We start from the raw sequence: 17269 nt of genomic DNA on the forward strand, positions 1-17269 counted from the left end.
GGCGAGTAAGAGGAGATAACGAGAAGGATATGTTTGTGGTCGACAAGTCGACCAGAGGGGGGACTGAAGTGGGAGAATGGAAAACCAGGCTCCCGTCCTTCACCTCTCGCGCTTGGCCTAGAGGGTCACGACCCAAACACCCGCCACGAGAAGAGTTTGCCCATTTACCAGACGACCAGATACCCTGGTACAGGAACATACGGATGTGTCCATCTGCTTGCCCAGCAGCCCGCACTGGCCATGCCGACACCTGCGGCACGGATCAACTAGACTAAAATCTACACGTCGTTAGAGATGCCATGACGACCTAGACAACGGGAAGCACATCTGTTCAAATATACACACTGGACATTCCCACACCAACCTACACGAAGAATATACTCAGTGCTATGACGTAGGCGACAGGCATATTCACGGACGTGCATCTTTATTATTTTTATATAGGCTTTCAGAATGCAGAAACGCAAGACGCATCATGAACTTTTACTAGCTTGCTCACGCTTCTCTTTGAAATCAGGTACAACGATGAGAAATATAATAAAGACAATACCGATTATGGAATTATATGCTCCTATAACCTAAAGCACCTGTGCACCAAACGGACAACTTATGCACCGGGCCAAAGTAGGCCTCAAACAAGAGCTCCCGTGGACATCAACAAGACAAGAGTCAGTTGCTGATCCTGCAGAATGAGCTTGGCGAAGCAACCAGCCAAGGTCGCAATGTTGCAAACCCATGTTCCAAGAGCAAATCATCAAAGGCACGATGTTGCAACCTCGCACTCCGCGCACCAACGTTAAAGTCACACCGACAAATTAAACCAGACGCACAGTAGAAAAACAATATTAATTGTGCAGAATTATGCCTCTTTCACGGTCCCTCCCCACGTGATCAAGCCGAACCTGACGAGATGCCAAACCCGGGAGAACAGAGGCGTCTGGATCCCTCGCTACGAGACACTGGCAGATACACTTGAAAGGCTCAATGGACATCTGCAACAGTGGGAACGGTACCCCGTCTAGCTATGAATAAGTCCTCACATTGTCTGCATGTACCCATAGTGAAACATTGTTGCAACTTACAGGTACAGCGAGAGCTGGGAACGACGGTGGTCCCAGGCTGGGAAGCTCACGGGCGCCCCAATCAGAACATGGGGCTCTTATCACTGACGCCAGCACATTTAGCCAATCCTCAGGAGCCTTCATGTAACAATTTTCATGTATCTAATTGTAGGGACAACCCAGATATACCACCTGACTACACCTTGTCCACTAATATCTTTCTCTATATGTGTGCTATACTAACCCTACCACTCGAACACCCAATTAAGAGTGGCGATAGGTTTTTTGTTAACTTTCTGAAGTGACGCAAGTAGCGCGTCATAATACAGTAAAACGGGCCTGCGAGCCCCACGATTGAGTGTGTGTCAGGACGAACGCGTGCGCTCCTTGACCCATCCCTGCCGTTTTGTCTAATAAACAGCAGAGTCACCTTGCTCCTTGTGTGCGTCTCATACTCTATCTCATCTTATCTGGGATACACACGGGAGGAGTTGGGGCCTCCCTGCCTGGAGGTCTGCGGACGGTCCGGCCGACCCCGGCAGAATTTCCCCCCGACACTTCACTGCTCTCTTCTGATCCAGTGATGGAGACTCACCAGGTTCCTCTAACGCCTGTATCTCAGGAACATACTCCGACTGTGTATATATACTGGTTTCCTGGTCAGGCTCATCGCACAGCACGGATACTTCATTATCGTCCACTTCAGTTGCCTTCTCTTCAGGTATCAGCCAATCTGACAGAGGACCCTTTGCCCTAGCTGCCCGTTGAGCTGCTCTCACCATTCTTTTCCTGGCCTTTTTTGACCATGTCTCAGGTGCTAATTTAGGTCCCGATATAGGAGGTTGGGCACCTATTGCCGCTGGCTTGTTCTTCAGTGCCTTTTTTGCCGATCTGCACTGTTTACGTGTAAGGGGGGACTGGGGACTATACTTCTGCTCCTGTTCATCCAACTCCTCAGGAGATATTTCGATTATACTGTTGCTATTGGGTGCATGTGGCCCCTCACTCTCTTCCATCTCCACTTCCTGCTCGTTGATCTCATCTGCTGTAAGTAATGCAGCTGATAGATTAATTTCTGCCTCTTCTCGAGGAAAGCCTTTAGAGCCTAATGCCATAGTAATAGAATTGGTATTAGCCAGGATACGTCCCGACATCTGTAAAAGTATCTTGAGGGCAAATTGCAGGGCCGCCACCGACGATTGGAGCTCAGTTATCTTTGTTGAGCTAGGGTGTAGATCGATGTTATCTTCCATCACATTGTCGGGATCGTCCTCCATCAACGCCATTACTAAATTAGGAGAAGCAGACAATCGTCCGCTCCTTTCCGGAGCATTATACTCCCCTGTGGCACTATTCATGCTGTTTTCTTTAGGGGGCGTTATACCACTGTTTGGCCTCATAGGAGTTTGTGCCAGCATCCCTCTCTGTATAGTCAGACATAGATCTAGGAGGGAGTTATTATCTATGTCATTGAAGTTAGAGGTATTTAAGGAGATGCCACCATTATGTGTCGGTGCTGCCGTATCCTCGTTTACTGTAGAGTTGATGGCAGGGGGAGGATTCACAGAAAAAAACTCAGTTATGGCCCCTTGCACCACCGGTAAGTCATATTTGGCATTCTTTTTAATTTTTCCCCCTTTCTTTGGGCACTCTTTAGGTTCTTTAATGGGTGGACACTTATTTTTGCGTAGATTTTATATTGAGTGGGGGGGCTCTTCTACCCCGCTGCATGTCTATATTACAGCTCACTTCGCTTCACAGTCTAGTGAGTGTAGGGAGGGCTGGTGTTTACGTGGCAAGATGATTCCCCTCGTTCCACACTGGTATTGTAACGCTCACCTGATTCCCGTAGAGGCGCCGGTCTTGACTGGGCGTATACCGTATCTTCAAAGGTGATGTGTAACACACGGCTGGCTCTTTGGGCTGGACCTCTGGGCACTGTATGGCTGACTCGAAGGGTAAGATGTCTGCAGATAGAAAATATGGGATTAATGAACTGGGTTATTGAATGTCTCTCTCTTCTTCCCTTTCTCTTCTCCTGTAGAACCCCGAAGGTTAACGCTCTCACCTTAGGTAAGTGAATGCCGTGCTCTCCATTTGCCTCGGGGCAGGGTGCTGTAACCAGTTTCTTCACTGGATAAGGGGAGCAGGCCTCTTGACTTCAGAGGACTGCTGTCCGTCGTTTACTGCACGAACGGTAAGTTTCGAGTAATTCTAATGTCTTTAAAGTCTTTAGTAATGATGTCTCTTGTTTTGCAGGGTTCCGGCGATGGTGGATGACGGGCTGAAGTGAGTTGAAGATGGAGCCCGTGTGATGAATAGAAGCGCCTGGAAGCACGTAAGTAAGCGCTTGTTGCCTGCTTCACGATGCGCTCTAACTGTTTTTTTATTTTGCAGGTACAAGTTCGGAGCGGCTGCAGGGTGCCGGAATACCCCCTGGGTTAGATGTGGAAAGGAGTAATGGCACGTGAGTATTAAAGTTCCCCAATGTCTTTAAACGCACCTTGTTTTGTCTTTCAGATGCGGGATGCAGCGCCGAAGGCCTCCGGAGCGTGCGAAGAGTTGGTAAGCTTTTGTCTTTCAGATGCCGGAATGCATTGTGAAGACCTCCGGAGCGCACGAAGAGTAGGTAAGCCTTTGTCTTTCAGATGTCGGAATGCAGCGCGAGGCGTTGGTGACAGCCGATGGACCAGGTAAGTGAAGAGCTGTCACTGAAGACCGTAATGCTAACCTGTTCTTTCTTGTCTTTATAGGTGTTGCTGAAGACTGGATTCAGGATGGTAAGCCTTTTTCCTTAGGCCCAGGATCAGATGCAGAAGACACGATGAGCGTTCTGCTGCAGAGGATGCAGAATAACACAAAGCAAGATTCATCCATCGGGTGTGGTTTAAATAGCCTCCTGTAGTGCTTAGGTGTCTCCTTCCACAGCCACGCCTAGGTAAGAAAAGAGTTCCTGCTTTCCAGAAGAGTTCCAGTGTTCTGAACCTAGGGAGTGGCTCCTGCCCCACCCAACAGGAAAAGTAGTTCCAAACAGAAGAGGATCAGAGGCTCAACTGGCAGGCAAGTAAGCAGCATGGTCTGCTGCAGGTAAGTCCACCCAAGCATTATGAGCCCGGCGCTTCCAGCGCTGGGACTGGGAATATTTATGAGCCTGGTGCCACTGGCGCCAGGACTGGGTCCAAAAGGTCCCAATTGGGACTGGTTGGCACTTGGAACCTGGGTTATGGATCTGCTTCCAAGGGAGTTGGGAAAACCCTGACCTTTTGGAAGCAGAGATCATGACAGTACCCCCCCTCAAGGCCCCTCCCAAACCGGGCTTCTCCGGGGGTTTTGGCTTGTCAGGAAATGTTCGGTGAAATCTTTTGATTAGGCGAGGAGCGTGGACATATTCAGCAGGTTCCCAGGATCTCTCTTGGGGGCCGTAGCCTTTCCAGTCAATTAGGTAAAATAGTTTAGATTTGGAGATCTTGGAGTCCAGAATGCTTTTGACTTCAAACTCTAGTTCTCCATCAACTAGGATAGGTTTTGGAGATTTAGTTAGTCGGGTTTGAGGTTGCACGGGTTTTAATAGAGAGACGTGGAAGACCGGATGTATCTTCATGTGCGGGGGCAAGTCCAACTTGACCGCTACTGGGTTTACTATGGTAGTGATGGAATAGGGACCAAGGTATCTTGGGTTGAATGTGCGTGGCCCTTTTAGAGGTAGATATTTGGTGGATAACCAGACTTGATCCCCTACTTGATATTGAGGGGCTTCCTTCCGATGTTGATCTGCTCCTTTCTTGTATTGTTCTTTAGCCCTTTGAAGGTGAGAAACAGCTTCCTTAAAGGCTTGGGTGATTGTAGAATGCAGGTAGCCTACTGCTGGTGTTTCAAGATCTTGGAGGGGATCCAACTCCGAGGTTCGAGGGTGACTGCCGTACAAAAGAAAAAACTGGGTTTTCCCAGTTCCCAAATGGACAGAGTTATTGTAGGCATATTCAGCTATCCAAAGGATGTCTTTCCAAGTTTTTTCAGTTTGTTGCAGCATGCAGCGTAAATACTGTTCCAGAGTTTGATTGGTCCTCTCGGTTTGTCCGTCGGTCTGAGGGTGGTGACTGGTCGATAGTCTCACATCAATTTGAGCCGACCGACAGCAACTTCGCCAAAAATGAGAAATAAATTGACTACCTCGATCCGAAATTAGAACCGAAGGAAAACCGTGCAGTCGGACGATGTTTTCGAGAAATTCTCGGGCCAGAGTTGCTGCTGTTGGCAAGCCTTTGAGCGGAATGAAATGCGCCATCTTGGAGAATAAGTCCACGATTACTAGAATTGTATTGTATCCGGAGCATGGAGGTAGATCGTTGATGAAGTCCATAGAAAGCGTATGCCAAGGGCGAGGTGGGATGTCAATAGGGCGTAAGAGGCCTGCTGGTCTTTCCTTTTGACTCTTGTTTTGGGCGCATACTCCACAGGACATTATAAAGTCTCTGATATCTTTTTTCCAAGACGGCCACCAGAAGTAGCGCTTGATCTTTTCTGAGGTCTTGGCTATACCGGGATGTCCTTCTATTAATGAATCGTGATAAAAAGAGATTACTTTTTTCTGTAAATCTGTGCTGGGTAGGTATAATCGTTCTTGGAAATACAATAAGTTGTCTTTTACTGCAAAGTCCTTTCCCTGCAGATGCCAATTCTGTATGTCTGCTGGAGTTACAAGTTGCCTGGCTTTATCCTTAACTTCCTCTATGGATTGTGTGGCGATTACACCCAGATTTCTTTGTTCGGGAATGATTGGTACAGGTTTTGGGTTGATCAAGTGTTCTTCCACTCCCATCCGAGAAAGGGCATCAGCTTTACCGTTTTTTGTACCAGGTCGATAGGTAATTATGAAGTCAAACTCGGCAAAGAATAATGCCCAACGGAGTTGTCTAGAGGATTGGGCTTTTGCGGTTTTCAAATATTGCAGGTTTCGGTGATCCGTAATCACAGTAAAGGTGTGTCGGGCCCCCAGCAGATAATGCCGCCAAGCCTTAAAGGCAGACTTGATAGCCAGAAGTTCCTTGTCAGTAATCGTGTAATTGATTTCAGGAGGTGAGAATTTGCGGGACCAAAATGCCACGGGATGCAACTGATTGGTTACCGGGTCCTTTTGTGATAGAACTGCCCCCATGGCAAGGCTTGAAGCATCAGTTTCCACGATGTAGGGGAGTTCGGGGCGAGGGTGTTTTAAGATTGGTGCAGAGATAAATTTAGTCTTCAAATCCTGGAAAGCTTGTTCCGCCTCGGTAGACCATTCAAAACGTTTGTTTTTCTTTAACAAGGCAGTGATGGGCTGGACTATTCGAGAGAATTCGGGGATAAACCTGCGGTAAAAGTTAGCGAAGCCTAACATGCTTTGCACACCTTTTACGGAGGATGGTGATGGCCATTTGAGAACTGCATCGACCTTCTTTGAATCCATACGCACTCCGCCAGGTGATAATATGAATCCCAAGAATACAACTTCAGTCACGTTGAAAACACATTTTTCCAACTTAGCGAAAAGTTTGTGTTGACGCAATCTTTCGAGGACCATTTTCACGTGTTTCCGATGTTCAGATTCCGATGAAGAATAAACGAGGATGTCGTCAATGTAAACAACAACACACACATCTATGAGCTCTCTGAGGACATCGTTCATAAAATATTAAAGGCGGCCGGGGCATTGCAAAGTCCGAAGGGCATGACCTGATATTCAAATAGCCCATACTTGGTGCGGAAGGCCGTCTTGCATTCATCGCCCTCTTTTACTCGTACCAAGTGGTAAGCTCCTCTAAGATCCAGCTTTGTATATATGCATGCTTTTCTGACTTGGTCCAGGAGTTCAGGGATCAAAGGTAACGGATATCTATTCTTAAAGGTGATCTGGTTCAGGGAGCGATAATCTATACAAGTTCTAAGGTATCCTTCCTTTTTTGGAACGAAGAACAAAGCTGAAGAAGCAGGGGACTTGGAAGGACGAATAAACCCAGTTGCCAGGTATTGATCCAGGTATTGTCGAAGGTGAAGGTTCTCAGGCTCGGTGAGGGCATAAATTCTACTACAAGGAGGAGTAGATCCAGGTATCAGGTCTATCTGGCAGTCATAAGACCTATGAGGAGGTAGAGAGTTAGCCTGATCCTTCCGGAAAACATCTTGGTATTCTAGGTATTCGGGAGGTAACTGGGGAGTCTCTGAAGAAATTGCTGCCAGTGCAACACCAGGTGGAGGGTGACAAGTAGAGACACATTCTGGAAACTGGACCGTTCTTGCTCGCCAATCGATCAGAGGATTGTGTTTCTCTAACCAAGGTATTCCTAGAATAATCTGAAACTGAGGGGCCTTGATCACATCGAACACGATCTTCTCATGGTGTCCATCTTGACTTACTAGCGTCACTTCTTGAGTGGTATGTGTTACTGGCCCGGAGGCTATCTCCGTACCATCCACCGTAGTAATGACGTCCTTTACAGCCTTGGGACAAAGGGTTAGATTCATCCTCAAAACCATTTCATGATCCACATAATTGCCGATGGCACCGCTGTCGACGTAAGCTTCAATTGCATGTAATCGATCCGGATTATCAGGGCTAATGAAGACCATAGGTATCACGAAATGCGAGGTCACGGAACTGGTTTTCACGCTCGGCAAGAGGACCTCTATTCTTGTCGGGCGAGGTCGTTTCCCTGCTCAGAGTTTGTAACTTTGGTAACTGCAGTTCCTACTGCCTTCTTGGCAGGTTTCACCGGACAGTCTCGAAGAAAGTGCCCTGAGTTTCCGCAATAGAGGCATAATTGCAACTGTTTTCTCCTTTCCTGCTCCTTTTGTGTTAGAGGACCTTTCAGACCCCCTATTTGCATGGGTTCCCCGGAGTGTACTCTTTTGGAAGGAGTTGGCGGTTTGGAAAATACTCGAGCATCAAACTTGGAACGATCGGCCTTCCTGTTCTGCAGTCTGTGATCTATTTGAATGACTAAGTCTATATAGTCCGAACAATCTTGTGGGGGATTCACTACTTGGGCTAACACATCTTTGAGCTCTCCACATAGACCTCTATAAAACAGCGTAATCCTTTTGTCCTCAGGCCATTGAGTTTCCACTATCAGTCTGTTGAAAGACGCAATATAAGCCAAAAGGTCTTGATTACCTTGTCGCAACGAAAGAAGCTCATTGTCCAAGGCCTGCCCCTGTGAATGTCTTGCGAACAGTTTTTCCATACTGAGCTGAAAAGCTTGAAAATCATGGAGGACCGGATCATCTTGATTTACTAGAGGGATCGACCAGTCTGCCGCATTGCCACTAAGGTACGAAAGCACGAAAGCTACTTTAGCTTGATCAGTTGGAAAGGCTGCTGGCCGGCATAAGAAATGCAACCGGCACTGATTGATAAATACTGCAAACCTCTTTGGGTCACCAGAAAATCGTTCGGGCGGAGCCAGAGGTACATTCCCAGGTAGGTTGATCTGCACTGGATTCATAGAGGATGTAGAAGGAAGATTTCCCCCAGATGCGGGTAACGGGGTCTGTCCGGCTTGTGACTGTAGCAATTGTCTAGCGAGATCATCTGTTCGCTCCTTGGAAATAATCAGTTCCCTTCTTAAGAGCGTTCGTTTCCTGACGGGCTGCATGCACTTCTGCCCTTAGTTCCCCAAGTAACTGGGCTAGTTGGTCGGTATCCGAGGTTTCCATAGCGCCTGGACGGGAGTTTTGTGGTAGGCTTTGTGTTCTGTAACGCTCACCTGATTCCCGTAGAGGCGCCGGTCTTGACTGGGCGTATACCGTATCTTCAAAGGTGATGTGTAACACACGGCTGGCTCTTTGGGCTGGACCTCTGGGCACTGTATGTCTGACTCGAAGGGTAAGATGTCTGCAGATAGAAAATATGGGATTAATGAACTGGGTTATTGAATGTCTCTCTCTTCTTCCCTTTCTCTTCTCCTGTAGAACCCCGAAGGTTAACGCTCTCACCTTAGGTAAGTGAACGCCGTGCTCTCCATCTGCCTCGGGGCAGGGTGCTGTAACCAGTTTCTTCACTGGATAAGGGGAGCAGGCTTCTTGACTTCAGAGGACTGCTGTCCGTCGTTTACTGCACGAACGGTAGGTTTCGAGTAATTCTAATGTCTTTAAAGTCTTTAGTAATGATGTCTCTTGTTTTGCAGGGTTCCGGCGATGGTGGATGACGGGCTGAAGTGAGTTGAAGATGGAGCCCGTGTGATGAATAGAAGCGCCTGGAAGCACGTAAGTAAGCGCTTGTTGCCTGTTTCACGATGCGCTCTAACTGTCTTTTTATTTTGCAGGTACAAGTTCGGAGCGGCTGCAGGGTGCCGGAATACCCACTGGGTTAGATGTGGAAAGGAGTAATGAGTATTAAAGTTCCCCAATGTCTTTAAACGCACCTTGTTTTGTCTTTCAGATGCGGGATGAAGCGCCGAAGGCCTCCGGAGCGTGCGAAGAGTTGGTAAGCTTTTGTCTTTCAGATGCCGGAATGCAGTGTGAAGACCTCCGGAGCGCACGAAGAGTAGGTAAGCCTTTGTCTTTCAGATGTCGGAATGCAGCGCGAGGCGTTGGTGACAGCCGATGGACCAGGTAAGTGAAGAGCTGTCACTGAAGACTGTAATGCTAACCTGTGCTTTTTTGTCTTTATAGGTGTTGCTGAAGAGTGGATTCAGGATGGTAAGCCTTTTTCCTTAGGCCCAGGATCAGATGCAGAAGACACGATGAGCGTTCTGCTGCAGAGGATGCAGAATAACACAAAGCAAGATTCCTCCATCGGGTGTGGTTTAAATAGCCTCCTGTAGTGCTTAGGTGTCTCCTTCCACAGCCACGCCTAGGTAAGAAAAGAGTTCCTGCTTTCCAGAAGAGTTCCAGTGTTCTATACCTAGGGAGTGGCTCCTGCCCCACCCAACAGGAAAAGTAGTTCCAAACAGAAGAGGATCAGAGGCTCAACTGGCAGGCAAGTAAGCAGCATGGTCTGCTGCAGGTAAGTCCACCCAAGCATTATGAGCCCGGCGCTTCCAGCGCTGGGACTGGGAATATTTATGAGCCTGGTGCCACTGGCGCCAGGACTGGGTCCAAAAGGTCCCAATTGGGACTGGTTGGCACTTGGAACCTGGGTTATGGATCTGCTTCCAAGGGAGTTGGGAAAACCCTGACCTTTTGGAAGCAGAGATCATGACAGGTATGCAAAATTGATTTCCCGCCTTTTCCTGTGATCCCCCCTTGTCGGTCAGCCAGGGGGCTACGAAGCCCGGATCCCAGGCCCAGGCCCACAGTCTCTGGGTGATGTTGGCAAGTTCCCCTTCTTCACAGGTATGGCTCTAGCTTCCTTCCGAGGATAGGTTAAGGGGAGAGGTCCGTCAGGGTAGAGGGACTGGCGTGTGCACTCCCTCAGACTTATGCCTGCGGGCATGCTGCAGGAGCCGCACCACCTCTTTCAGGTAGGCTCCTTTTAATAAAGGAGCCAATCACCCGGTACCACAGCTGCTTTTATGCCGAGACCAGTTAGGCCGTGGGGACCGAGCACCACTGGGAGCCATAGGGGGCCGCCGCACCGTGCCGTGCAATATTTAACACGCTCGCACAAATCCGGAACAAATCCGGAACTCGTCGCGGCTAGCCAGCCAGCCTCCAAGCTTTCCCTGCTAGGCTCTCACCTGCAATCTTGCCTGTGCTACTCCTCACGGCCGGGGCCTCTCCTTCTTCTTCTCCTTCTCCCTCACTTTCGCCCGCGTTGTTGTCCTCGCTGTCTCACTCCCTCGCCCGCACACTCGAACAAAAAACGGGATACAGGATTCGAGGAAAGGACCCTCCTACGCGTCAAAACGTGTCAAGCCGCACCTCTGACAATAGCACTTCTCTCAGATGCCGCCTCCGACACAACACAAGTTTATTAGGAATGACAGGCTATAACAGAAAGTTCATTGAAAATTATGCTGAAATCACTCAACCATTGACTAAACTGCTTAAACTGAATACACCCTGGAAATGGGAAAAAGAGCAGTCTGAGGCAGTGACTAAATTAAAAGAATGTCTTGTAAAGGCACCATGTTTAGCATATCCCATAAAGGACAGGGATTTCTTTATAGAAATAGGTTTCTCTGAACATTGTATGTCAGCAGTGTTATCACAAAAACATGATTTGAATCACAAAACCATTGCATATGCAAGTAAGGCATTTTCCCAAGTTGAAATTAAATTCAATGAATGTTAAAAGGCCCTATTAACCACTGAGTGGGCGCAAAAACATTTCCGCCCCATTGTTCAGGGAGAAAAGGTGATTATTGAGACAAATCATCAACCTTTGCAGTTTTTAGAGAGTAAAAGAATTAGGTCAGGCAATCTAGCACAATCCAGAATCACTTCATGGACGCTGGCATTACAAGTTTTTTGTTGTAGAAGTGAGATATGGCCAAAATAAAAGAAGCCCAATTGCTCAAGGTATAGCAGATTTACATGACTGTTTAGCTGAACCAGTATCAAATGAAATAGAAATGGAACCTAATTTGCAGGAATTTGAACAATGACCACACAAAGCTTTCGATGAAAAAACATGCAAGGACTTGCCAACTGTATATGTTGATGGTTGTGCCTTTCACATTGAAAATGACAGTGATAAAAAATTAGTGTCAGGAGTAGGAAATGTCTGGTTGAAGTGTGAAGGTATCCCGAGTATAGGGATGAGAATTGGTGCTAGGAGCAGTCAGGTAGCGGAATTGGCAGCCATTTATAAAGCAATTGCTACTGCAGTTGATAATAAATTCAGTGAAATTGTCTTGGTGACTGATTCTGATTACGCACGGAATAGCTTTGTGGAATATTTACCTGGCTGGAAAGCGAGAGGCATGATTACATTCAACAAAAAGCCACTTAAGCATGGAAAAATGATACAAGCCATAGACAAATTGGTGTCAGAGAATGATTTAACAGTATACTGGAGTAAAATTCGTGGGCATTTAAAAACTCCAGGAGAGGATAAGAAGGGAAATGATAAGGCAGATCACCTGGCTAAAATTGGGGCTGTGATGGGAGAATTGCTACCTATTGAACATTTACTGGGTGAAATACAAATTGATGCAGTAACGCATTCTAAAACACCAAAGGAGGTAGATCAACCAGTGGTACAGTGGAGTTATGATACACCAGACCAAGACCTGATTGAGGCACAAAAGGATGATCGAATTTTGGGAATCTATTATAATCATTTGATAGATCCTGAACAAAACCCTTTAACAGAAAATGATTGCATGGGAAAAGAAGAGTTGAGGGTGCTATTAAAGAATAAAAAACGAATAAGACGGTCTCATGATTAGAGAGTCCATAACAGGACAGATACAGTGGGTGGTACCCCTTTCATTCAGAGGGTTAATGCTACACCATGCACATGATGCCATAACTGCAGGCCACAGAGGCTCACAGAAAACAATGGAAATACTAAAAGATTATGGTTATTGGCCACATATGTCCCAAGATGTAGAATTATATACTAGAGGATGTCTAGTATGTGCCCAATTTAAACCTGCTTCACCAATGCATAGAGCTCCATTAATGAAAAGAGGCCTAACTCTTCCATGGTCAGATTTGCAAATAGACTATGTAGGGCCCGTAAGGAGGTCGAGTAGGGGGAACTGTTATATTTTAAGTATGGTATGTTTGATGTCGAAGTGGATTGAGTGTATTCCTGCACCAGATTGTAGTGCGCAAACAGCAGCCACATTGCTGGTGAGCCATGTGTTTTCAAGGTTTGGGTTGCCACAAAGAATAGAATCAGACAGAGGAAGTCATTTAACAAGTGCTTTAATGAGTAAGGTATGGCAAATACTGGGTGTGAAAAGAAAGCTACATATCGCATATCGGGCGGCTTCTTCAGGTGGAATTGAATGCAGCAATAGGCCTGTTGTGGACATTTTAAAGACATTTGTGGCAGAAGCAGGTTCCAGCTGGGATTTACGCTTACCTTTGGTTCTGATGGCTATCAGATCAACTCCTGCCAAAGCAACAGGTATTAGCCCTCATGAAGTTTTAACAGGTAGGAAAATGGTGTTACCACAACACCTGCTATACAAGACACATGAGCAAACACTTGTGAGCGCATCCACAGTTCATGAATACATTGATGAACTGAGGAAGCATTTACAACATGCATTTGCTTTTGTACAGAAAAATTTAGAAAGAGCTGCTGACGGTACAAAGACATATTATGATAAAAAGACGTCAGTAAAGGAATATTGTGTGGGCGATCAGGTGTATAAATTTCATTTTGGAAAAGGTAAACAGAAAAATTCCAAATTTCTAGGAGTCTGGCAGGGGCCATATCGAATTATAGATAAGGTCTCTCCTGTGGTCTATAAAATTTTGAAGACTGAAGGTGAAACAGCAACAGAACAGTTTGTGCATGTAAACCAAATCAAGCCATGTCATCCAAGACATGAGGTACAAAATCTGGAGCATGTAGAAACAGATAAAGTCCCTTGAACACAAAAAGGTAAAATAAATGGGTACAGTCAGGAGGCAGTGACAGAGAAGTTAAATAAAGATGGTTGATTATGATAATGGCACATAAACACGGTAATATATGTAAATATATATATAAAAAAATGGAAGCTAAAATTTATGGAGTTGGTGTGCAAAATGAAAATGTATTAAATATTGAATGCTGTTTTATGTATGTTTGTTTTCTCTTTAACCTACGTTTAATTTCAGAAAGCAAGAGGAAAAAGGGCGAAATATTTTACAAAGCATGTTTTATTTTTGGCAAAAGGGTGAAGTTAGTATTGTGCTATATACTTAATTTGTTTCTTTTCTATTTGATTTAGAATATAAACATATTTGTACTTCGAGGACACGGGACCAGAGGACACGGGAGGCGATGGAGTCTTGGAGTCCCCTGGAAGAAGATCAAATGATGCCTGCCTCCGGGTGGAAGTGAAGACAAAATAACCGGAATGCCAAAGAAAAGATGACTTCTATGGAAAAAGGATCCAAGAGTGCCAAGATGGAAGAGCACTCGAATGAACCAAATGATGTGACATCGCCGGTCGGGACATATCAGAGGCAGACAAGTGTCCCGGAGTATGGAGTTCCACGTATTTATTATTTTAATTAATTATTTTAATCTGTTATGTTAATTATTTATTTTAACTATTTGTTTTATTTTATTGTTTTGTGATTAACTTCAAGCATAAAGTTAAAAAACTGGACTATGGACACTTCCATTGGGAAGAGAAATGTAAAATATTTTATAAGAACTGATGGTCTCAAAGATGAATTTTGATATTATGATGATTGAACAGTGACTTTTCAATTTCATTTCTTCACATATGAGTACTGATTTTGTTGGATTGCTACATGTTAAAAGAAGAAAGGGGGCAAGTTGGATTTCTTCCAATTGTGGCTTGGACCATGGCCAAAATTCTCAGAAAATGGAGGGGGTATGTAGGATTATTTAGCGTGTTTTTGGAGCGCAGCGCCACTACATAGGATCAATATATAGCGTGTTTTTGGAGTGAAGCACCACTGCATGGGATCAATGTATTGCTATAACGTGGTACAGCAAGCTATGTGTTGTCGGTGTAACATATGCATATGTAAATGAAGACAGGTTACTCAGTCAAAAACACATCATTTTCTCACATTTAAAAACGCACCATATTTCTTTTTCTCACCTGAAATGCCTCTGTTGCAGGAGACACATTAGAGGATTAATGAACTAATATAATTAACAGTACTAACATGATCTTAACTTATTAATATCATAATGTGTTCTCCAAGTGCAAAATGAGGCAGGCTGAAAGTCATTTTAAACGGACATTCAGAATTTTTTCCTTTCCTTTCTCTTTCTCTGTGCTTTTCACGGTCCTTGCTAAAGAAACAAAACTCGAATAAGCAGGAAATTAGTGGATACAGTTTCTTACTAATAAGTGAGCTATTGTTTGAGGAAGGAGGGTATGACATGATAGATTTTTATTGGATGCACGTCACATGAAGGGCTGTAACAGAGGTCTCTTGGTGCATCTCGGGGAGGAAGAAAGGCAGTGGACATTTTTACACAGCTTCGGTGAGGACTTGGCGGGAGTTGCTGTGGGGCTGCCTGATTGAGGGCCGTCGTTCCAGTGTACTGCTGACCTTCACAGGCTGGAGATTCCAATCAATTGGCACCGGCTTGAGGACCAAAGAGTGCAGATTGGAACTGCATGTCCTTGCCGGGTGCTCTAAAAGGAAGCCCTGAGCCATTTAAAGAAAGCAACCTGTCCAGAGAGTTTGCATGCTGATCTGCTACAATTTTGCTGGTAATTATCTTACACAAAGAGAGAATGCGGTGTGTGAAAGAAAGCTATTTCAGTCAGGCAGCGTAGCGATAGCTGCATTCTAATGTTGCTATTCAGAAATGCAAGTCAACTGATGCACTGTTCTTTTTATTGTTGCAAAGAATCTAATGAAATGCCATGTATTTTGCAATTGCTTCTCTTATGTTTATTCTAGAAAAGACTTGCTCGGAAAACTGGTAATGTATGATTTTTGAAATGAAACTGATGTAAATCACAATCCGTGTAAAGGCTTCTATTTGCTTCTGTTTTTCTCTGGTACAGTTAGCCCATATCACCTGATGAAAGGGGATATTATTATGTAACATATGCCAAGCATCCCATGTGGGAAAAGTTATGTTATGAGTAATTATAAATAGCTGTGTGCGTGGTTCCACTCAGTGTATGTGTGTGTGACTTCTGAGTGGAACACAATCTGATAGTCTGTTGGACGTACATGAGTCAGCAGAGAGAGAAGCCTCTGGAAATAGTTTTACTAATGTAAATAAATTAGTGATTATACCACATGTTATAGTGAATACTTTATGGAAGCATAGCTCACTGGTGTAGATAAATCAGTGATAACAGCCATAAGTGGCACTCCATATGAAAATGTGGTGTTCTTGAATAATGTAGAAGACTGAGGCCTCTAGAGATCACAAGAACAGTCTAAACAAAAGAAAGGGGTTTTGTATGTTGGGGCCACAAATAAAGCAAAGAAATTATGCTCATCACTATACCACAACAAAATGCATACCAACTAAATGTATCTGTGTACTGAAATAATGCATAGCCACGATATCACTATAATACCAAACCCAATCTAAATGCAAGGAGTGATTATTGCTAAATTACTTTTATTCTTGGTGGTAAGAAAATATCGCTAGGCCCCAAATCTACACAAAATACCCTACAACCGCCAGAGTCGTAATGAGGTAATCCGTCGCTGCCAACTGAGGGTTGCCGGCCACCCATAACACCGAATCTGGTGCCTGACTTCCCGGTGCCACTGGGACATTACAAGTTCTGGCGGCGCGGGACGACAGGTGCTGGATTTTGTAAGTTTCCATTCCCATGGAATCCTATGGGGACTCGGAAGCACCGGCACTGTTTCTAACGGTGCCGGTGCTTCCATGGCAACTTTGCCTGCCGAGGCCGCTGTGCCCAGCAGGGTCATACCTCTTGGGCGCAGTGGCCCCGGCAGGCAGACTTAAGTGTGTCGGTCCAGAAACAGGGGTGCCAGTGAGTTTACCGGCACACTTGTTTCCGGACCGCCACCCTTGTAATGAGGCCCAATCTTGCTATTATGTAAACATGAATTGCCTTGCCTTGCTTTTCTGTAAACATTCCTTGTTTTGCTATTCTGTTAACATTTTCTGTCTTGATATACTACATAACTTTACTTTTATTGTATGACATACAAAAGATGTACACTTTGAAAATATAGGGTCACTTACACAGCACAATCATTGCGACCAATGAGATGGACATCAGTATACTCAGAATAATTGAAACAATGGCAAGTCTTCTTGTAACCTTCATATGACGTATTGGCTGTGGGTCCTCGTAGCGCTGCAAGCCTCGTACTGAAAAGAGAAGGTTTTTAGTAGTTTAACTTTTAATGTTGAAGAAAAATGAGCTCGCACAGTTTCCCAATATATTTGTATCTCTATATAGATACAATTAGTTGTAGTTGTCTCTTCTTACTGCACAGTACTTTCTGAATCAATATTTAAGCGATAGGCACCGAAGAGGAGTGGGGCTTTACCAGCCAGTAACGGCCCTTGGTCCCAAGTTTGGGAGGGCCTTAATGTGGGTTACTCAACTTAACTGTTACCGACTGGTAAAGCTGCACTGGGAGGTACATATAGCTGTTAGCAGCCAGTGACGCGATCAAGGTCATTA

General features: G+C 45.3%; 1 protein-coding gene across 2 annotated transcripts in view; it reads right to left on the minus strand.

Moving 5' to 3' along the window:
* Window positions 1-17269, minus strand: part of LOC138515668 (C-type lectin domain family 4 member F-like) — a 281439-nt gene that overhangs the window by 229636 nt on the left and 34534 nt on the right. For both annotated transcript variants that reach the window (XM_069630351.1, XM_069630350.1), the window contains exon 2: window positions 16822-16950. In XM_069630351.1, coding sequence (XP_069486452.1) covers window positions 16822-16950 — 129 coding nt within the window. The remainder of the gene's footprint in view (window positions 1-16821; window positions 16951-17269) is intronic.

This window comes from Ambystoma mexicanum, chromosome 6q, assembly GCF_040938575.1.
Source record: "Ambystoma mexicanum isolate Mex_15411 chromosome 6q, UKY_AmexF1_1, whole genome shotgun sequence".
NCBI lineage: Eukaryota > Metazoa > Chordata > Amphibia > Caudata > Ambystomatidae > Ambystoma > Ambystoma mexicanum.